The sequence below is a fragment of the Lissotriton helveticus genome, chromosome 6 (genome assembly GCF_964261635.1).
Source record: "Lissotriton helveticus chromosome 6, aLisHel1.1, whole genome shotgun sequence".
Taxonomy (NCBI): Eukaryota; Metazoa; Chordata; class Amphibia; order Caudata; family Salamandridae; genus Lissotriton; species Lissotriton helveticus.
In genome coordinates, this window is record NC_136067.1 from 716,024,080 (window position 1) to 716,047,643 (window position 23,564).

Here is a 23,564-nt window from a genome sequence, read left to right on the forward strand (position 1 = left end):
TGGTCATTCTCAGAGAAGTAGTGTATTATAGTATCACAGATCCGTTTGGTAACCTCTTCAGAGTGGAGGAGGGATTCACGGAGTCTCCAGCCCGGTGGGGCGGAGCACGGGCACCGCGCCGGCAGAAGCACTGAGATGAGGGCATGGTCTGAGAGGGAGTGGGGGGTGATATCCGCGGTGTGTAAGGTGGGAAGAAGAGATGAGGAGGCTAAGAAGTGATCAAGACGCGCATATTTTTGTGCGCTGTTGAGAAATAGGTATAGTCGCGCTCGTTGGGGTGCTGCACTTTCGCCACACATCGCACAATCCACAGTCAACCAACCACTGTTTCCCAGCCTGCGAAAGTGCCCCTGTTTGGTGGGATCTCTGGATTTGAAGCACTACGACTTGATGATCCGGGCCACACTATGGGCGATGAGGAATCTGAATCCGGGAACAGTGTCTTAATGCAAGCGCGGGACCCCTCTCTGGGCGACATTATGCAGGCTATCATGGCCTCGAGGGAGGCCTTGGAGAAGCGAAAGGACTCCATCGGATCGGACCTCTCCCTGCTAAAAGATGACCACTGGAAACTCAGGGAACGTGTGGTGTCTAACGAAGCGACCTTGAAGGACATCCCGGACACGGTGGACGCCCTACGGAAAACACTGAATGAGGTGGTGCAGAAGGTCCCTGTGCTGGAGGTACGGGCAGAAGACAGCGAGGGGCGCTCTAGACACAATAATCTCCGAATAGTGGGAATCCCGGAGCGAGAAGAGGAGTCAGATGCGGTCCAGTTTTTGGAAACTTGGATAAAAACGGAAGTGGCGCCTGAGGGTCTCTCCCCCTTCTACGCACTGGAGCGAGCGCACAGAGTTCTGACACGACCTCCCAGACCTGGAGCCCAGCCGCTGCCGATGGTGGTGAGACTCCTGCACTACCGAGATCGCGACTTCATACTACAGAAAGCAAGAGAACTGCAAAATCTGCGCATTGGTAACAGTAAAATACTGATCTTCCCAGACTACACCAGAGAAGTACAGCGTCAAAGAGCTTCCTTTTGAGGTATCTGTATTGCCGGTTGGGCCTTGGGATTAAGTGCCACTTGGGGGGGGGGGGGGGGGGGGAGATGCCTGGGCACGATGTGAGTCGTTTGAGGGGGACCTGGACAGAGAGATTAACCCATGGGAGAGAGGAGGGGGCTGGGGGGGAAACCTGGACTTATTGGATCGACGTTCCAAGCAGCCTGCACTGATTAGACTTTCTACGTACACTTTCTTTGTTTGGATGGGATTACCGTGTTGGGTGCCTGTCCTGGGGAGGGGGAGTTGGGGATGTTTCAGTTGGGAGGTTTGGTTCAGGGGACCTGGGCGTGTCGGGGAGATGGATGTGATGAAACAATAATTATATCAATGTCAGCAATGGGACCCGCACTAGGCTACTCATGTCTCACATGGAATGTAAGGGGTATGCACACAATGGCTAGACGACACAAGATACACTCCTTTTTGACACGTAGAGGAATTCATGTCGCCTTCCTACAGGAGACCCACCTCATTGCCAAAGAAGGGAAGCCTCTCCAACGCCGCTGAAGGGGGCAAGTCTATTACACTACATACTCGGCATATGAGAGGGGGTCTTAATTTGGATAAGGGCTGGTGTTCCCTTTCAGTGCACATCATAATTGATTGACCCGGAGGGCAGATTAGTGGTGGTGCAGGGGAAACTAGATGGTAGAGATATAACACTGGGATGCCTAAATGCACCAAATGTGGACCAGCCTGCCTTCTTCTCTTTACTTTCCCACAAACTGGCGACAGTCTTGGTAGGGCCGCTATTACTTGGAGGCAACTTTAATTGTGTTACCGATATTGAGCTAGATCGCTCATACCCCCCCTTGCAGAATGCACCAGCGGGCAAACTGGCTGTGGCGCGGTCAACCTGGCAGCAGACGTGGGGATTAATTGACACTTGGAGGGTTCAGCACCCATTGGTTAGGGATTACTCCATTTTCTCCGGCCTCCACGAATTACATATCCGTCTAGACACATTTCTTCGCTCCCCAGATGTGCACGGAGAGATTCGTAATAGGGAGTATCTCACTCGCACTATTTCTGACCACAACCCACTGTTAGCCCAGTTGCAGTGGTCGCGGCCGCGCCCCAAAATTCCTACCTAGCGATTGCATCCGGAAGCACTTGAGGATCAGGTCTTCCGCACTACCATAGCCACGGCCATTGAAGATTACTTTCACCTTAATGGAGGGACGGCGGGGTCAGTGAATGTAGAATGAGACGCCTAAAAAAGCAGTGCTGCGCGGGAGATGAATTTCGGCGGTGTCTGGAACCCGGAAGACACTATTACAAGACACCCAAAGGGATGATGACCGGTTGCGTGTTCTAGAGAAGGAACGCCCGGAGCGGACGGACAAGCAGGAAGACTTATTAGAAGCCAGGGAAGCGGTTGTGGCGAATGTAGAACGACTCAGATGTTTTGACTACAAAGCCTATATCACATGGGCACACTCAGAGCGCGATAAATCGGGAGCCCTCTTAGCCTGGTTAGCTAATCCTGCTCGTCGCGGCTCAGTCATACTAGAGATGAGGGACCAGATGGGAGTGGCCCGCTCCGATCAGCAAGGGATAAATGAGTTGTTTTTTTATTACTATACAGAGCTTTATCAGAGTAGAGGGCTCCCATCGGAAGAAACTTTGCGGTCCTTCACGGGAGGTCTGGACTTGCCGGAACTGGGCGACGAGGATGCCAAATCGTTGGGTAGGGACATCTTTCCCCTAGTGACCACTTTAAATCCAGTTATCTACAGCAGGGTTGTGAGGAAACTGTTTCCATCATCTAACAATATTCTTAAACAAGGAAGTACAAACAAAATTGTATTCAGAGGTAATGCACTGTTGTGTTTACACATGCAGAAATTGACACTAGAAATTGACACTAGTAGTATTTCCAAAGGTGTAAATCCATATTATTACTCCTGGGAAGCTGTTACAGTCACAGCTCCCAGGAATACCACTGGAATTTCTTTGTGAATTCTCAAATAGCTCCTAGCATGCTCTATATGTATGAGTAATTGTAAAGGGGGAGTCTGGATTTGTGAATAGGGGACCAAAGTGCCTCACAGTTTGCAAAAAACTTTAAGACACTGCAAAACTCTTGCATATCTTCATGTATGTATCAGTGGTTCCTCACATAACACATAACACTATGTTCTACTCGTTAGGCCACTTTAGACCACATATTGGGCTGATTGGTCCATAAACGTCAAAGAAGTAGCTCTCACAGTACTTTTCCTTGGGCCAGAGTCTTAAAATATGTTGACATTCCATTCCTATAGCCTTCCATCCATTCTTGCAGTAAATTTCCAACATGTCTGGAATTCACAGAGAATTCCAGGAGATCTCCTGGCAAGCCACAACAGTAATCATGGATAAGTGAATGTACCAGCTGTACATTGATGCATATGTAAGTACTGTACGAAAGTGAGTTTACATTTGAAAGCTTTCCTTAAGTTTCCCCTTTTTGGTGAAAATATTGGGCGTGTCTTCCACCTTCCCATCCTAGAGATGAATTTACTCCTGCCTCTGACATGAGTACATTTCTTACTATATCGAGGGTGGTGTTCGCCAACTTAAGCAGGGGTTCAAACCGTTGAACACCTACAACAAACCCACTACAGAAAATTTGCTGAAAGGTACTTTTACATCAAACTGGTTTACTATCACCTATGCAGATGTAAATTCAGGTTTTATGAATACCAAACATTTAATATACACTCATAAATGGAGGTATCTGCACACCCAAGTTCAGCTTAAATGTGTAAATACCTTTTAAAACCAGGCACCCAGTGAGCAATGTGAGCTATTGTGAGCATGCATAAAATAACTAATACTTATGAGAACATCTGAATGTTGGGAGCTTCTTTGAAAACCATGGAGTGCTCCGTGCTTCTAATGGCTGGTAGGAGCATGGAGCTTCAACATTACAATGATGTTCTTCACAGCTATTGCTGTGAAAAAAGGCCTCTCCATGAGTCCTTTGGATATTTGTTAGAACATTCTGCCCTCTAGTGGTGGAATGTTCTAATAGACTTATAGCCCTCCGTACCTGGGCTATACCTGCATTAAAGTGCTGCTCCCTTGTTAAAGTCCCAAGCCGAAGCGCGCGTTGAATGGCCGTTAAATGGCCGTTATAGCCCACATAGCAGGCTATAAGGCCATACTATGGAATCTCTACTGCTGTGCATTGTGGTTTCACTCAATGTTGCATTCACACTGCAGGTATCAAACATACAGTAACACAATGCTTTTTTATAAGTTTCAGGTGCACTCTGCAGTTTACCCTTTGAACTTTTATCTGCTCAGCAGTTCTGTGAAGGTCTCTCAGCTGCTCCTCGTACAATGCCCGCAGTCCGGAAGGCCGCGTGTAACGGTTTTGTAGGGTTTCAATCTCAGCCTCGAGTGATTTGTTCTGCTGCTCTAAATCGCGTACCTGTGGACATGAATTTGTTTAGTCATTCATGAGTTCCAACTTTATTATATCGATTTTGTGATTTCAATACCAATAAATATTTCTTATAAACAAGAGGCACTCCGAACAAAGGGAGTGTTCACAAAGGTATTTAGGAGTAAACAAAGTAGTAATCATATAGGACTATTTGACGTTTTCTTACATGCCTTCGTGAATTGGCCTCAAAACAACTAAAATGGAAATAAAAGCAGGAATACCTAGGGAATAATTATATACAATTAACACATATAGAAATTACAATGCTCTCTTCAGATTCACAAACACTTGTAAGAGCATGTAAAAGAGTACTCCAGTAGTATTACTTCCCATATCCAAAAATGCCTTTTTAAATCGCCCACTAAGCATCTGATGGAGGAATAGGTTCACAGAAGTTAACAGAGTGCTTCGGTATTATAGAGAGGGACATGCTTTTGCAGCTATTCCGATCAGTCATTGTTAATCTTGAAAAAATTACCTTCTCAATGTACTTAGCCAGTCTGTCATTGAGGCCGACCATCTCACGCTTTTCACTGCTCCTCATGTTTAGGAATTCCTGGTTTGCTGCACTGGCTGCTTCCAGATCCACTACTGCCCCCAAGGCCGACCCAAAGCATAAAGTTGCCATGCTACAGGATGAAAGTAAGCATCACGGCGTAAGCATGCACATGGCATAAGGAGCACAGTATCAATTCTTCTCCATGAGTTGGCATTTGTTCGCATGCTATTGAATTGTGTCTGTTGTGCCAGATGTACGACAAAATTTTGCATGCGCAAACGGGTTTGCGACCCGTTTGCGCATTGAAAATTACTCTGGGCCATGTACAAACACTATTTTGCGACTCGCAAATAATTTGTGACTCGCAAAAGTGTTTTGCGACTCGCTATTAGGACCTATGCTTGTATTCTTAAAGGCACATTTCCTCTTCTGCCAAACTATGGCAACATCACAGCTTTCTATGGCCCAATCAAGTGACTCCCTTCTCATATAACAGGCATATTTGTAGAGAAACTTTACCCCCAAGGAGGTCATTTTGGACAATTGACAAATAGTAAGTACTTACTGTTACCCAACTCAATGGTACAAAGGTACTCATTTTGTCATCAACTGAAGAACGAAAGGCTGAGTGGACATGCCAGGATTTGAACTTCTTGCAATGGGGTCAAACACAAGTTTCTATAGTGAATGCGCTGGTCCCCTACGCCACCAGAACTAGCTCTAGTTTACCTCTTTATGTATTTTAACCCATTTTACCTGATTGCAATAGGCAAATTGTGAACGTACTTCGATTTTTTGGGCAGGGGGTTTCTCTCTCTGAATTCTTTGCTATGATTTCGGAAGTGCAAAGTACAAAATACAGGCACAGCAGAACAAAACTATGATAGATTACAAGGTACATCAACAACAACAATATTGTCTGATAGGTGTTCAAAGCTACCAGTATTCTAACTTAGGAACAATAGCTGAATGGGAGAGGAAGAGTAATTTCCAGGGAGAGAAGAGAGAAAAGAAAAGGAATGGAAAACAAAAGGGGGGGCATGGGGGCGGGATCAGGTAGATCCACCCTCATGTGAATGTAAGAGACGCGGGGTTGGGAGACGTGTGGCATGTGATAGCCTATGTGGATGTATATGCCCCTTCGGTTGGAGTAGGAAAGGGAAGGTCCATGACCCCAGGAGGCCTAGGTCATTGTTATTGATCATTGACCATCAGTCAGGCATGGGGTCCACACATGCTGGTAGGTGTCCTGTTTATCAGCCAGTGTGTAAATGAGCTTCTCATAGGAGGCAGTCTTAAACATTTTGGTTAACCATTCCACATGCGTGGGAAATACCATAATAGTTTGGCCGAGGCCAGTGCCATTGCAAGGAAATGGCAATCATGATACATCATTGAGGGGGAGGGGGGGGGGGGGGTTCGATGTATTGTGTATGAACACCACTTGATGGGGTGATGGGAAGGGATAGGATTCTATATAGTGTGTTTGTCCACAAACCTCAGAGGGCAGGACAATTGTACAAGATATGCATCGTGTTGCATCCCTAGAGGTTGCATCACCAGCATTGCAAATGATTCAGAAGGCCCGCATGTTCCAATTTTGAAGGAGTCCAGTACTAATCCTGCACCATCCTGAAATGACATAATTTCATCCTGGGCTTCCTCACACTGCAGTCCAGGTCTTCGAGAACCACAGACCAGTCATTGTCATCGTAATCGAAGTGCAAGTTCGCTTGCCATAAAATTTTCAAGCCTGTGTTTGGGGCAATGAGTACTTATGCCAAATCAGAAGGTTATACAGACCCGACATCACCACGCTATAGCGGCCCCACAGTAAGAGACAGGTAACAATTGGGGAAGAAGCTATAGGCCGCGGTGGCAACCCAAACTGATAAAAAGACAGTGGCAGAGCTGTAGGTATTTCCATTGCTGATGCGGAGGATGTTGAAATTCCACCCTCTGGGCTGCCAAGGGTTTAAGGGTTCTGTGGATGAGAATCTGGGAGTGTTTTAATGCCCACCTGCCGCCAGAGAGGCCAGTCAGGAATACCTCCCCAGATATGGATACTAGTGTTCCGTTGAATAAAGAGTTAAAAAAAAAACAAAGGATACTAGTGTTCCGCCAGAGGGGAGCTTCCTCGTGCAGGCAAGGATCGATCGAGAAGAGATTGTGGACGTGTTTCCAGGCTTGAGCCATAGCCTGGATCATAGGATTGGCAGAACATACCTTACGTGAACGTATGTGTAGAGCAGTTACAGACTGGGTGAGCTTTGTGTGATGTTTCTCTTTATCAGGAACCAGAGGAGGGGGTTGTTTATCCCTTGTTGCATGAAGACGAGTTTCATGATATAGTAGTGTTCAACAAAGGGAAGTCCCAGGCCACCGTACCTCCTCTGGGTGATCAACTTGGAGATAGCTAGCTGTGGTTTGGCGGTGCCCCCTGTGTAACCCTTGATGGTCTTTTCAATAGATGGGAGCAGCGTGATCAGGATCAGTAAGGGTAGCATGCCCAAGAATATGCGAATCATGGGAGGGTAACCAGCTTGACAGCCTGAACCCAGCCCCAGATTGTGAGATTAAAGATGCGTCTACTTGGCGAAGTCTGCTTGGGTCCGTTCCAGGAGGGGTTCTGGATTATCCTTCATTATGCAGTCCTAACCTTTAATGATATACACCTCCAAGTATTTGAGGTGGGCTGGTGTCCAGCGGAATCAATAGCCCTAAATGCCGGACACTGTCGTGGACAGGGAGAGTGGTAGTGCTTTGCTTTTGTCTCAGTTGATCTTGTATCCCACAATAGGTGCAAACTTGGCAAAGAGAGTCAGGAGAGCCAGCAGGGATCTAGGGAGGTCTTTGAGGGTCAGTAAGATATCATCAGCGTAGAGAAGAATGGAGGAGGGCCCCCACAGTTTAAGAATGCCCACAATATCCGTTGATTGGTGAATAACCTAGGCCAATGGTTCCAGAATTAAAAAGAAGAGGAGTGGCACGATCGTGCACCCATGCTGTGTCCCATGTCGGATTGGAAAGAAGGTAGATAAGAAGCCCCCTCAACTCACCTGTGCCAAGGGGGTGTCTTGTAACCATCGGACTCGTTCTATGAAGTTGTCTCCAAGGCCGAACTTTCAGAGCACCATGAAGAGGTATTCCCATTATATGCGGGCAAATGCCTTTTCGGTATCGAGAGAAAGTGCTAGGTTTTTTTCCGGAGTTTTATATAGCACAAACTCGACCCAAAGGTATCTGAGCGCTTTACATGATCACCAGTTGCGTTACAGACGGACACATTCATTTTTTGGTGAGGCACAGGGAGATTAAGTGATTTACCCAGATTCACAGGATGTTGAGCGTTATTGCCGAGACGCGCACCTGTTCCCACGATCCTAAGATAGTTGCAAGAAGTTTGGCCTGGGATCAAGCTGACCTGCATGGGGAGCATGAGCAAAGGAATGCCTGTTTTAAGTCGGGCTGCCAATGTGATGGCCAGGATCTTGGCATCCCCATTCAGGAAGGACATGGGTTGAGAGCTGTCGCAGGACAGCGGGTCCTTACTAAGCCTAGGGAGCACTGTTATAAGGGGCTTGTTGAAAATCGGTTCCAAGATATTCCGCTATGTCTGGTGATGACCATATGTAAAATTCTGTGGGGACGCTGTCTGCCCCGGGAGCCCTGCTGTAAAGTGAAGCGGAGATGGCACGCACAGTTTCCTCTTTGGTCTCCCGAGAGTAATTCCTGTCCATTGTCATTCAGCTGGGGGAGACGGACTGTACCGAGAAAGCTGTCAATGCGGGCCTTGTCAGTGATACTTCCTGGAGTGTAGAGGTACCTATAATACTCTGTGAATGTATCCGCTATCCCTTGGGGATGAGTGATGAGACAGATGGTTACCCCTTTAATAGCCGGGATAGTGGAGGCAGCCTCAAGTTGTCACAGCTGGGCTGCAAGTAATCTTCTAGCCTTCTCACCCTGTTCATAATGACGGCATCTCAGGTTATGGGGTGCATGTTCTGCTTTGGAGGGGAAAAGGGTTTTAAGGTCCGTTTTCGCCTTCTCCAACCATCAGTGAGCGGAGTTGGTGAGATGGAAGGAATATGACTGGGTCAGGTTCTGGACTTTCATTTACAGGGAGGCCTGATGGGTCACCCTTTGATTATTATGAAGTGCTGCATTGCGGATGATTTGGCCGTTGACCGTGGCCTTTGACGACGCCCAGAGCATCTGTGCGGTCATGGCAGATCCCTTGTTAACGTCGAGATAGGTTTTAAGATTTGATTGGAGGAGTACTTTCCTCTGAGGCATCTTATGAAAGGGGAGGACTTTTTTGCACTTGATATAGTGGGTGAGGCCGTGAGCATTCCAGCATAGGATCGTCAAGGGCTTCGACGCCATGACTAGCGAGTGTGGTGTCTAGCCAGGATGGGAGGCAAGATGGGAATAAGGATATCTGAACATGGATTGGGACTGTTGGGAGAGGGGGGAGAAAAGGAAGGAGGGTGAGTGAGTTGATAAGAGGGTGGTAATGGGGAGTGTTCAGGGGTTAGAGGTCGGGGTAGGTCTTGTGTCCTTCTACTAGGAAAAACAGTGGGAGTGGGGGATATCCCTTTGATCGGAGGATCTGAAGCAACATGTGAGCCAATTTCCTAAAAGCCTGGCCGGGTCTGGAGAAAAAGTGAAATTGGTTCCATGTCCTCTTAAGAGAGGGGAGGGCAGCGACAGGCAAGGGGCAGCGGACAGTCCATCAAGGCCACGGGAGAGAGCCAAATGGAGGTGGAGTGGAGAAGATTCAGTGATGGCCACAGACACCCTCCAAGGGGTTCGCTAGGATACGTCAGTGTGATCTCCGGAGGGAGAGGGGGTCTTGGGCAGGCAAGACATCCATCCTAACTGACTAGGAGAGGGAAGAGAACAGCTGAGCTCTAGGGGTATGAACCTCTTTATTACAATGTGATTAAAGAAAAAAAACAGCATATAACATCATTCAATGCAATAGAAAAACAAGGCATAATGTCAATTAACAGAGAACAGTTAAGGTTAGGATACTTGGGTGTATTTATTTATTTGTATAAATGCAGAGGTAGACACAACGAGAAAAACTGGAGGTACTCATCAGTCCAGTATTGTGAAGTGTCGAGGTGGTGCCGGGTCATCATCATCATCAGTAGTTCCTGTGTAAATTCCTCCACCGCTCTGATGGCTCTGTCCCTCCCGCTTTGGGAGAGGGATTGGGAGCCCTGGTCCTGCAGCCTGTCCAGTCACCGGTGATGTCCATCAGCATTGTGAGTAGGAGTGCCCAATCATGACCAGTAAGGAGAGTTATGTCCATAGCAGAATCCTGAAGAGTGGCCAAGAAGGCTGGAAAGTCCTCTGCTATTGGAAGTTCTGGACTTGCCATCTATGGTGATCTAAATGCGGGCCGGTTCAAATAGACCATATCGAATGTCCCATTTACGCAGTGCAGGTCAGAGAGCTAACAAGGCCCCTTCGCTTTTCATTCATCTCTCTGGAGAAGTCCGCCCCGTGCACATTTTGTGTCCTTCATAGTTGTAGGGTCCGTAGCTGTGAGCAGCGGTCAAAATTTGCTGAACCTGATGGTGTCTCAGAAAGAAAGCTAAGAGCGGGCGGGGTTTGTCTCTGCTGGCCAGTCTGCGGCTGGGTACACGTTGGACCTCCAACGGTGGGGTGAAAACCAGACCCAAGAAGTGCAGGAGTAAGTTGCAGAGATATCACCCTGCGTTGTCCCACTCACTCTTCTCCAGGAAGCCAAAAAAACAGATATTGTTTCTCCGGCTCCTGTCTAAGTTAATGTGTATGTGCCTGAGTGTGTCTCCTGTAAACGTGTAGGTTGAAAAGTTCCCTGGAGTATTTATGCAATGATTCAGGAAGTTGAGAGGGTATAAACACAGAATCATATTGAAAACTGGTTCCAACCCTGTGGCACATAAAGTGCAGAGAGTACCCCTTTCTTTGAGGACAGATCTACACATAATGTGCAGAGAGTACCCCTTTCTTTGAGGACAGATCTACACATGGAACTAGACAAACTGTGCGAGTTGGACATTACTGAAACAACTGAAAGCTCAGAATAGCTTGCACCTGTGGTCTTAGCACATAAGAGTGATAATGCCTTGAGTGTATGTGTTGATTTGCGTAAGCTCAACCAAACTATTTGGGTGGATACAGAGCCCCTTCCCAACACCAGTGAGATGTTCAGTACATTAGAGGGAGCAAAAATATTTACCTCTATAGTCATGTCAGCATCACACCCTCAGGTAGCTTTGAGTCAGGAGTCGAAAGACTTGACCTCATTTGTAACTTAGGATGGAGCATTCTGTTTCAAACTAATGCACTTCAGACTTGCATCTGCTTCATACGTGTTTCAAAGACTTATGAAGGAGAGTTTCAAAGATTGTGAGCGCGTCCAGTACTTCCTGGACGACATATTGATCTTTGAGCAGAATCTTCCACAGTATAATATGCTTTTTGCCTGGGTGTTGCATATTCTGCAGGACAAAGAAGTAACATTGAGGGGAGACAAGTGCAAATGTGTACAGTCTGGGGTGGATTCCTTAGGACACCAAATATCCAGAGAGGGTGTCAGTCCCCAGGTGAAGTTGCTTAAAACTATTGAGGAAGCTCCTATTCCAGATAATAAAGATCAACTGAGATCCTTCCTGGGGTTGGTTGAGTATCACTCAAAATGTATTCCCCATTTTAATGACAAAGCCAGGCCCACGGAATTTATTAAAGAAGGGTGCCTCATTTTTGTGGGTTGCGGGGTGCCAAGTTGCTTTTGACAAAGTACATTCAAACATTGCATCGGCAGGTCCTTTGAAGTTATTTGATCCAAGAGATAGTAGCATCATATATAGCAATGAAATCAACTGTGGGTTGGTGGCTGTGCTCTTGCAGAGGAGAAGGTATGGTAGGGAAGATGTGGTTGCTTTTGCCTCCAGGGCACTTAGGGGTGCGGAACATACCTATTCTACCACATTAAAAAAAAGCCTTGGCACTTTGGTGGGGGACACAGTATTTTCGTACATATATCTGGGGAGTTCCTTTTTTAAAGATCACAAACCTCTGATTGACGTATTCAGCACAAAAGGGGAGATAAGGCCACTCCCAGGATTGCCAAGTGGAAACATTGGTTGCAGGAGTTTAATTATAACATTGAGTAGGTTCCTGGCAAGAAGTGCATGATAGCCAATTTCTTGCCCAGAATGCCCTTAGTTGTTTAGGATGTGGTGGTGTATAGCAAATGCCATCAACAATGTGTTGTACAAAAGGGGGTGGTGATGGACGGAGCATCTGAACCAATCAAACACTCACACCCAGTCAAAAGATCTGGGTTTGATCCATCACCGTTCTTTAGCCCACTCTGCCACCCCAGTTCAGACATGGCTATATGCCAATCAGTCTGACCCTGTGCCTCATGGGAACAGTCCAGCCCGAACTGCCAAGCCATGTCTTCCCTGGACCGGAAACAACTTCCGAGAACCGGTTTCTGGAATTACAGCCGTCTTCAGCCCGGCTTGCTTGAATCCAGTGGCAAAGTGAGCAAGGGACTCACGCCTGAGCATACCCTGCCACACTTATGGCGGCCAAAGCGGTACAAAAGGGGGTGGTGATGGACGGAGCATCTGAACCAATCAAACACTCACACCCAGTCAAAAGATCTGGGTTTGATCCATCACCATTCTTTAGCCCACTCTGCCACCCCAGTTTAGACATGGCTATATGCAAATCCGTCTGACCCTGTGCCTCATGGGAACAGTCCATCCCGAACTGCCAAGCCATGCCTTCCCTGGACCGGAAACAAGCTTCCGAGGACCGGTTTCTGGCATTACAGCCGTCTACAGCCAGGCTTGCTTGAATCCAGTGGCAAAGTGAGCAAGGGACACACGTCTGAGCATACCCTGCCACACTTATGGCGGCCAAAGCGGTACAAAAGGGGGTGGTGATGGACGGAGCATCTGAACCAATCAAACACTCACACCCAGTCAAAAGATCTGGGTTTGATCCATCACCGTTCTTTAGCCCACTCTGCCACCCCAGTTCAGACATGGCTATATGCAAATCAGTCTGACCCTGTGCCTCATGGGAACAGTCCAGCCCGAACTGCCAAGCCATGCCTTCCCTGGGCCGGAAACAAGCTTCCGAGGACCGGTTTCTGGCATTACAGCCGTCTTCAGCCCGGCTTGCTTGAATCCAGTGGCAAAGTGAGCAAGGGACTCACGTCTGAGCATACCCTGCCACACTTATGGCGGCCAAAGCGGTACAAAAGGGGGTGGTGATGGACGGAGCATCTGAACCAATCAAACACTCACACCCAGTCAAAAGATCTGGGTTTGATCCATCACCGTTCTTTAGCCCACTCTGCCACCCCAGTTCAGACATGGCTATATGCAAATCAGTCTGACCCTGTGCCTCATGGGAACAGTCCAGCCCGAACTGCCAAGCCATGCCTTCCCTGGACCGGAAACAAGCTTCCGAGGACCGGTTTCTGGCATTACAGCCGTCTACAGCCAGGCTTGCTTGAATCCAGTGGCAAAGTGAGCAAGGGACACACGTCTGAGCATACCCTGCCACACTTATGGCGGCCAAAGCGGTACAAAAGGGGGTGGTGATGGACGGAGCATCTGAACCAATCAAACACTCACACCCAGTCAAAAGATCTGGGTTTGATCCATCACCGTTCTTTAGCCCACTCTGCCACCCCAGTTCAGACATGGCTATATGCAAATCAGTCTGACCCTGTGCCTCATGGGAACAGTCCAGCCCGAACTGCCAAGCCATGCCTTCCCTGGGCCGGAAACAAGCTTCCGAGGACCGGTTTCTGGCATTACAGCCGTCTTCAGCCCGGCTTGCTTGAATCCAGTGGCAAAGTGAGCAAGGGACTCACGTCTGAGCATACCCTGCCACACTTATGGCGGCCAAAGCGGTACAAAAGGGGGTGGTGATGGACGGAGCATCTGAACCAATCAAACACTCACACCCAGTCAAAAGATCTGGGTTTGATCCATCACCGTTCTTTAGCCCACTCTGCCACCCCAGTTCAGACATGGCTATATGCAAATCAGTCTGACCCTGTGCCTCATGGGAACAGTCCAGCCCGAACTGCCAAGCCATGCCTTCCCTGGACCGGAAACAAGCTTCCGAGGACCGGTTTCTGGCATTACAGCCGTCTACAGCCAGGCTTGCTTGAATCCAGTGGCAAAGTGAGCAAGGGACACACGTCTGAGCATACCCTGCCACACTTATGGCGGCCAAAGCGGTACAAAAGGGGGTGGTGATGGACGGAGCATCTGAACCAATCAAACACTCACACCCAGTCAAAAGATCTGGGTTTGATCCATCACCGTTCTTTAGCCCACTCTGCCACCCCAGTTCAGACATGGCTATATGCAAATCAGTCTGACCCTGTGCCTCATGGGAACAGTCCAGCCCGAACTGCCAAGCCATGCCTTCCCTGGGCCGGAAACAAGCTTCCGAGGACCGGTTTCTGGCATTACAGCCGTCTTCAGCCCGGCTTGCTTGAATCCAGTGGCAAAGTGAGCAAGGGACTCACGTCTGAGCATACCCTTCCACACTTATGGCGGCCAAAGCGGTACAAAAGGGGGTGGTGATGGACGGAGCATCTGAACCAATCAAACACTCACACCCAGTCAAAAGATCTGGGTTTGATCCATCACCGTTCTTTAGCCCACTCTGCCACCCCAGTTCAGACATGGCTATATGCAAATCAGTCTGACCCTGTGCCTCATGGGAACAGTCCAGCCCGAACTGCCAAGCCATGCCTTCCCTGGACCGGAAACAAGCTTCCGAGGACCGGTTTCTGGCATTACAGCCGTCTTCAGCCCGGTGTTGAGCAGGGGTTTGGAAGAGAGTGAATGGAGAGAGAAGGTACACAAAGATCATGTTCTCAGTGAAGTCATGAAGTGGGCCGCACAGAGGTGGCCCAACACTAAGAGATTGGGCATTCCATATGGACATGTGGCCTCAAAATTAACATGTGAAGATGGACTGCTGCGTAGGGTGGGCAAGCTGGTAGCACCTACAAGTTTGGAATTGGCACAAGAAGGCCAAATTGGCATAAGAGCAATGAAGCACAGAGTGCAAGAGGATTTTTGGTGGCCAGGGGTATACAAAGCTGTGGAATGTTTCGTGAGATACTGTGGTCCATGTTTTGTAAGTGAAAAATAGTTCAAGTTCAAGTTCAAGAATTTGTATAGCGTGCTACTCACCCAGAGGGTCTCAAGGCGCTTGAGGGAGGATGGGTGCATTACTTATCGAAAAGCCAGGTTTTTAGCTGCTTTCTGAAGGAGAGGTGGTTCTGTGTAAGGCGGAGGTGAGTGGGGAGAGAATTCCAGGTTTTGGCCGCTAAGTAGGAGAAGGATCTTCCTCCCATGGTGGATCTATGGATGCGCGGAATTGCGGCGAGGGCTTGATTAGATGATCGTAGTTGGCGTGTGGGTGTGTAGAAGGACAGTCGTGTGTTGAGGCATTTGGGTCCTAGGTCATAGAGGGCCTTGTGTGCGTAGGTGAGGAGACGGAACGTTATTCTTTTGTTGACGGGGAGCCAGTGGAGGTCTTTCAGGTGACCGGAAATGTGAGCTTGGCGGGGGATGTCCAGAATGAGTCTGGCTGAGGCGTTTTGGATGCGTTGGAGTTTTTTCTGTAGTTTGGCTGTGGTTCCGGCTTAAAGGGTATTTCCATAATCCAGACGGCTAGTGACCAGTGCGTGGGTGACTGTCTTCCTTGTTTCGGTGGGGATCCAACGGGAGATTTTTTTGAGCATGCGTAGGATGTTGGAGCATGAAGATGAGACGGCGATGACTTGTCTGGTCATCGAGAGTGAGGAGTCTAGGATGAAGCCCAGGTTACGTGCGTGATCTGTAGGTATGGGTGCTGTACCCAGGGCCGGTGGCCACCATGAGTCATCCCAGGCAGAGGGGGATGATCCTAGGATGAGGACTTCCGTTTTTTCCAAATTTAGTTTTAAACGGCTGTTCTTCATCCATTCGGCTACTTCTTTCATTCCTTCGTGTAGATTGGTTTTGGCGGTGTTTGGGTCTTTGGTGAGGGAGAGTATCAGTTGGGTGTCGTCTGCGTAGGAGATGATGTTGAGGTTGTGTTGTCGCGCGATGGATGCGAGGGGACTCATGTAAACGTTGAAGAGGGTGGGACTGAGTGATGATCCTTGTGGTACGCCGCAGATGACTTCAGTGGCTTCAGATTTGAATGGGGGGAGGCGGACTCTCTGGGTTCTTCCGGCGAGGAACGAGATGATCCAGTCCAGGGCTTTTCCTTGTATCCCGACGTTGCTGAGGCGTTGTATGAGGGTGCTGTGACAGACTGTGTCGAAGGCGGCTGAGAGGTCAAGTAGGATGAGGGCAACTGTTTCTCCGTTGTCCAGTAGCATTCGGATGTCGTCCGTGGCAGCGATGAGGGCGGTTTCGGTGCTGTGTTTGGATCAGAAGCCGGACTGTGAGGGGTCGAGGGAGTTGTTTAATTCAAGGAAGGCGGCGAGCTGACTATTGACGGCTTTCTCAATGACTTTGACGGGGAATGGGAGGAGTGAGATGGGGCGGTAGTTTTTAAGTTCAGAGGGGTCAGCTATGGGTTTCTTCAGAAGGGTGCTGAGTTCGGCATGTTTCCAGCTTTCCGGGAAGGTGGCGGAATTGAAGGAACAGTTGATGACATCGCGGAGATGGGGTGCGATGATGGAATCTGCTTTGTTGAAGATGTGGTGGGGACATGGGTCGGTTGGTGAACCTGAGTGGATGGAGTTCATCAGGCGGATGGTGTCTTGAGTAGTGATTGGGTTCCAGGCGTAAAGGTTGTGAGAGTGCTGTTTTGGTTCGCAGGTGGGTGGAGTGGTCTGTTCTTCGGACTGGTTTTCAAAGCTGTTATGTATGTCGGCGATTTTGTTGTGGAAGAAAGAGGATAAAGAGTCGCAAAGGTCTTGGGAGGGAGTGATGTCGTTGGCGCCGGCGGTGGGGTTGGTAAATTCTTTGACGATGTTGAATAGTTCCTTGCTGTTGTGGGCGTTGTTGTCGAGTTGGTCCTTGAATGCTGATTTCTTGGTGGATCGGATCAATTGGTGGTGTTTGCGGGTGGCGTCCTTGAAGGTAGTCAGGTTGTCGGTGGTTGGGTTTTTTCTCCAGGTTTTCTCGAGGGTACGACAAAACTTCTTGGATTTCTTAAGGTCATCGTTGAACCAGGGGGCTTTTTTGTTACCTTGTTTGGTCTGGTGGTTTTTCAAGGGTGCCAATTCGTTAGCGCTGTGGGTGATCCATTGTGTAAGTTTGGTGGCGGCTTGGTTTGGGTCCGATGATATGGTAGGAGTGTTTTGGTTAAGCGATGTGAAGAGTTGGTCGGTGGTGATTTTGTTCCAGTTTCTTCGAGGAATAGGTTGTGGGGGGTTGTGGGTCGTGGTCTTTTTGTAGCTGAAGTGAACGCAGCTGTGGTCCGTCCAGTGGAGAGCTGTGGTGTGATCGAAGGAGATGTGTTTGCTGGAGGTGAAGGTAGGGTCGAGCGTGTGTCCGGCTAAGTGGGTGGGGGTGTCAACAAGTTGTTTGAGTCCAAGATTGGCCAGGTTGTCCAGAAGGGTGGTGGTGTTGTTGTTGTTTTCCTTTTCCAGGTGGAAGTTGAGGTCTCCCAGTAGAATGTAGTTCTCGGATGTGAGGGCATGTGGGCTGATGAAGTCAGTGATGTCTTCGTTGAAGTGTGTGCGGGTTCCTGGTGGTCTGTAGATGAGGGTGCCTCTAAGTGTGGTCCTGGGGTCGGTGTGGATCTGGAAGTGAAGGTGGTCGGCGGTCGCGAGGTTATCGTCGGAGCTGGTCGTGATTCGGATGGTGTTCTTATGGACGATGGCGATGCCTCCTCCTGTTTGGTTGGTGCGGTCTTTTCGGATGATCTTGTAGGCGTCTGGGATGGCTATGGCGATGTCGGGCGCTGATGAGGCGTTCATCCAGGTTTCTGTAAGGAAGGCGACGTCCGGCGATGTAGTGTCGAGTAGGTCCCAAAGTTCAGTGGCGTGTCTGTGGGCCGAGCGGGTGTTCAGCAGGATGCATTTCAGGTGGTTAGAGTCGGAGCTGTGTTTGGAGGAAGTGGATTTGGTGTGGGTCCTGATGCAGGTGAACTTGCAGGAGTGGCAGGCGAATGGTCCATGGGTGTGTCCGGGGACAGCTTCGCAGCATTGTGGTGTGCGTCCGGGGTTAAGGGCAAAGAGAGTAGCGGCGTCATACGTTATGCGGGTGGGGTGGGTTTTGCGAGGACCAGGGGGTCTGGCGCTGGGCCAGACCCCCTGTTCACCCAACCTACCCCAGTGAACCCAGTGAATTCCCCTTGGATACATGGGCTAATGTGGCATTGGACACACAGCCGGCCCCATAAAAACTTTAGGAAACAATTTCAAATTCGCTATATGTCAAAATAGCCGGAAGTGGGGTTTATAAATGATGCCACCTCCTCTTCAGTCATTCAATTTCTACACAAAGTATTCGTAAGGGAAGGGTTCCCTGCTGAGATTGCAACAGATAATGGAACGCATTTGGTATCAGTAGAAATTGTATTATTTCTAGAGTCTCACTGTATTAACCACGTGAAAGCGTCCCTTTATCATCCTAGGGGCAATGGTCTAGTCGAAAGCTTCAACCACACAATGAAAGACCATTTGCAGTTTGCAACTGTCAACAACTTGAATTGGAAGACTGTGGTTGATGACATACTGGGGCATATAGGACAACCCTCAATTGTTCAAAAGAGGTTTCTCCTTTTATCCTGTTGGAGGGGAGAGTTCCTTGTTCAAAGCTCAAGCGTGAGTGCATAGGTTGGAATCATATTGATGATGTGAGACTGGCGGGGTGGTGGACGTGAGGATAAAGGTACAGGAGAAGTATGGAAGTGTTAGCATGAAACCAGATCTTTGTGATTTTAAAGTGGGTAGCTTGGTCAGAATCAAGAGGCTAGGACATATTCTCAAGGGTGATTCTCGGTTTTCCACCCCCAAGTGATTGGTTAAGGTAAATACTAGTACAATCCACACCAGTGATGGAAAGGTATGGAACAAGGACAAGATTTTTATTGTTCCTGAAAGTAAGGTTGACCTTGTGCAAACTCATCTGGGGAAAACATCTGGGGGTGGGTTTTTAAGGAAACCGTGTGTAATCCGAGCTAGAAATGAAAAGCATGAACCGGTTTGGAACAAGGATTACATTGTTGGGTGTCCATCATGCAAACTGTGACTTAACGCTTAATTTCTTGTGTTGTTGAATTGATTAGTTTTTTATTATATTTTGGTATCTAGGTCTCATTCGTGGTTGTATTGGAACTCGCATTGGGATTTATTGAGTATTATGCTCTTTTCATTAAATAGTTGTACATTTATTCTACATCTGTTTTGCAAATACTATGGGGGAGGATGTTTTGGGTTTGTCTCTTAATGGATCTCGGTGGAGAGCATAGAATGCAGTAAGTTAGGGTCTCGGCGTCCTAGGAGGGTAGTTCGGAGATAGAGAGACGAAGATAGCTATGCTGAATGATATACTATGTACATACACAAGGGGTATACCCAAATCACCCTCCTATACCTGGGTATGGAATACTAACATATGCAAAAGGAGATAGGTACGGAGGAATTAGTACATCATTTTATTTTATCATAGGGAACATTCAATTACCCTATCATCCGTCTATAGTCCTACACAAAAATATATTGACCAAATTACTTTAAGACACACATACACAATGTGTCCGACTTTTTAACAAAAACCTTAATACCAATCAAAAGCACAAGAACATACAAAAATACATGTAAAATATATACAACAAACAAGTATAAACTCAACTCAACTTTGCCAATACCCAAAAATATGTATATAACTAGTGTACACACTTTTATTCTGGGTGATTCACTCAGAGGTAGTCAAGATATGCACATAGGCAAAGGCACCTCTTTTCCTTTGGCTCTATTGTGCCACAAATAGTTATTAATCACACTTTTATTTTTATATAGAGACTCCTCCAAAAGTTGTCGACGTGGATGCGTTTCAGCCTTTGAATTCTTCTTGGCCTCCTCAGGACAAGGGCAATGGAACAATGCTAAATAAATCCATACAAATGTATGAATATTAGCACAGACATCTAACCTATTAATTATACAGAACATACTGGTTCACCAAACTAATTCACACGTAGTGAAGCACCTCAGCACCACCCATGAAATGAGTGCTCAAAACGAAGAAAAGGAGGGAAAAATAACTATGCTTCCATATAAAAAAAATGGATCACCCAGAATAAATGTGTGAGCACTAGTTATATAAATATTTTTGGGTATTGGCAACGTAGAGTTGAGTTTATACTTGCTTGTTGTATATATTGTACATGTATTTTTGTATGTCCCTGTGCTTTTGATTGGGTAATTGAATGTTCCCTATGATAAGATAAAATGATATATTAATTCCTCCTTATCGATCTCGTTTTTCATATGAATGATATACTAGTGGCACTCTACTTGCTATGACCTTAAGGAGTAAAATCCTCACTTGTGAACTCCGTCCGGAGTCACACCTTCATTTTAGTCATGGCGTATGTGCCTGAGCTCCAAGCCCTGGGCATCTGAGTTTGTTGCTTGTGTTTTCAGGGCTGCGCGAAGGGTATCAATTACATCTAGTCACCCTTGTAATGCCCCTTTTTCAGCCCTGAAGGACTTCATATTGTTGGTAAAGTCTGTGATCTTGACATCCATTATTTCTAGTCTGTGACTCTCTGGTGTAATTTCCTGCAGGATGCATTCCTTCGGGTCATCCGGATTACAATGTGGGGCTTCATGCTGGGGTACGACATCAATGAAAAGTAGCTGACGAGTCAACATTCCAGAAGCCATGGAAGCGTACACAGTCAGTGGCTGAGGGTCATGGGTGGTTTGAGTAGCGCAGGATGTAGGATTGAGTCCTCAATCCCTGTTCAGTCCCTGGAATGCCAGGTCCCCCATAGCTGTAGTGACCACGTTGAGAGGTCCAGGAGGTCACAAGTGCTTGAGGAGTATGTCCGCCGCACCGTGGCTGGGAAATGCTATTCCAATTGTGTTGGGGTGGGGGAGAGGAGGAGGAGGTACCTCCTCAAGCTTGCTGGGAGTTGTCTGACACCTGGGAGATAATAAAGTTTGGGAAAACCTTATATTCCTGAAGGGCAATCTGAATTAACACTATGAAGGTGCTGTTCCCTGGCTGTGGGTGCCATGTGGGATGGAGGAGGAGTCAAGGTGGTGCGTAGTCCAGTCCACCAGGGTGGGGGAGATCTCAGGTCTCAGTTGGAGAAAAAAATTACAAATCTCAAGTGGCCAGCCAGGAAGGGGAAGTCAATCCACCACATTGTGCCAGGGAACCTGGGACAGGTGTGTGCAGTCTGATGAAAGTACGCTAAGTCAGGTGGTTCACCCCCCAGTGGTGCATAGGTACAGTAGTAATATCACAAATGGGGTTCAGTTGAAGAACAGGAGCAGGCTAGATTCAGGGGCCGGCAGCCTGGAGTCCAACAGTTCCTAACCCAGGGCAGATCGGGGTGCAGAGGTGTTGGGACACTGGCTGCACTCAGTGCCTACCACAGTGTTAGAGCCCCGGGCAGTAGGATCCTGTGTTATGAATGCAAGTAGCCAGTGTGAGCAGCAGGGTATGTGGTAACCGGGAGGAGGCTTTAATAATGGAGGGAGTTCAGTCCCTAGGCGTGGTAAAGGCACCTCCGTCTTCCAGAGGCGCTGGTCTGTAGCTATGTAAAATAACACAACAAAATGTACCAGGTTTAAGACTGGAATTACACACTGAGCCCATTTTCAGTGTTTTACTAAGGGAGCTCATCTATGTACACGTAAAATAGTATGTTATTCCTCCACATCTCGCTTATTGCAAACTGTATCTCTGTGTGGTTGTGGCCAACATCTTCGGACAAACTGAATATTTAGAATGCATAGTATACTGATACATAATCACAACCTACAAATATCTGGCCTTAAATTACCTCTGTTGTAGCATATTTAATTGAAGTCCCCTTTAATCATTCCTTGTGATATTGAGTCAATATATAAAGTGCATAGTACTATAATTGGCTTCTAACGTTTTAGTTGATTTTGTTTTTGACCAATTTGCAACAGTAGTGTTGTATTCAGATGTTTTTATGAGGTGAATTTTCAGAATGCTATTCTGTTTATTTGTGTTTAGCCCTGCAGTTGTTGTACATTTTCTATTGTTCCCCGGGCACTCTTTCAGTCACGCTCAAGTCTTCTTATCGAATGCAGACTCTATTGCTCAATCTGGCTGCTATGCTGCCATGTATTTCCTGCATTTTAATGTCATGTATTTGAAAAAGACACCCAGAAAGCATTTTCAGTCCGCTGTTCTTTTACTGTGTTCTTTTTATGTTGCTGAGCGTCATTCAATGTGATTTTATTTCTATAGCTGTCATTCGCGCACTGTGATTCTCAGAGGTTAACTCAACTTTAGAGTAGAAACAATATTGCATTTGTAGGGTAGTATTGGTAGGGACCGAGTTTTTCAGGTCTCCATTCATGAAAAATCCAAAGCAGACCAGCAATCTGTAAACAGTTTGATTTTTATACAAACCGCTTAAACAGAAACTGTAGGTTATTTTTTTAAAGCTATGACTGAGGATAATATTGCAAGGTTAGTACCTGTTTGTAGGAGTAGAGTTTCCCAATATTTTACAGCAATATGAAGCTATTATTGACTATAGCAGGACTTACCTATGTGGCTTGTTGAATTTCAATTCAAGTAATTTTTTTTCAGCAGCCCCACTCCCTAAATTGTCACACCAACAGCTCATAATGCACTTGCTGTGATTCTCCCTGGATACTGTGTCTCCTAATATTATTCTCTTCTATGCATTGTTAGAGCATTTCTCATCTTAAACCACAGTAAATTATGTTTATGTTTTTAACAAGAGTATCACATTCTTGGGTGATACATATTAACAATGATAACATAGATGTATATAGCAAGGCATAAATGGGGTCTCAAGGCGTCCTACTGATATAAGTTGTTACATTAAGAGTTACAGGCAACACCGTCGCCATGTGTTGGGTAAATCATACATGTAAGATCGGTTATTATATGCTATTTCACAGGATATGTGGTGAATGTTTAACAGCAAATAAACACTGAACTTCACATAGATCTTCTAAAGAAGAATTCTGTAGAATTGCTCAAAAGTCAGTGTTTCAATCATAGCACTTGGGAACAAAAGGATCACGTTTTCCTACAAACTACATGACTGATATCTATAAATATAATTCAATAGCAAGCTACGGTTGATAAGATCCCATAGTTCTATAAGGCTGGATATGTACACATATTCTAAAGAGTGAATTGTATCTCTCTGATATGGCGAAGATGCAAAGGCACATATTGCCAAAGGGATGTTATATGATAAGTCTTTAACCCCTTCGCTGCGCTGAACGTTCCGCGCTGCTGCGGAACGTTCTATTGCGCGGGCGGGGCCGGAACGTTCAGCAGACGTGCGCTGCACTACTGAGGTAGTGCACGCGACGTCC

General features: G+C 47.2%; 1 protein-coding gene across 1 annotated transcript in view; it reads right to left on the reverse strand.

The window, feature by feature from the left end:
• LOC144761507 (desmin-like) overlaps window positions 1–23,564 on the reverse strand; it is an 89,618-nt gene that overhangs the window by 58,934 nt on the left and 7,120 nt on the right. Inside the window, exons 2-3 of the mRNA XM_078646839.1 lie at window positions 4,979–5,129; window positions 4,336–4,485 (exon numbers count right to left, since the gene is read on the reverse strand). Of these exons, the coding sequence (XP_078502965.1) occupies window positions 4,336–4,485; window positions 4,979–5,129 (301 nt within the window). The remainder of the gene's footprint in view (window positions 1–4,335; window positions 4,486–4,978; window positions 5,130–23,564) is intronic.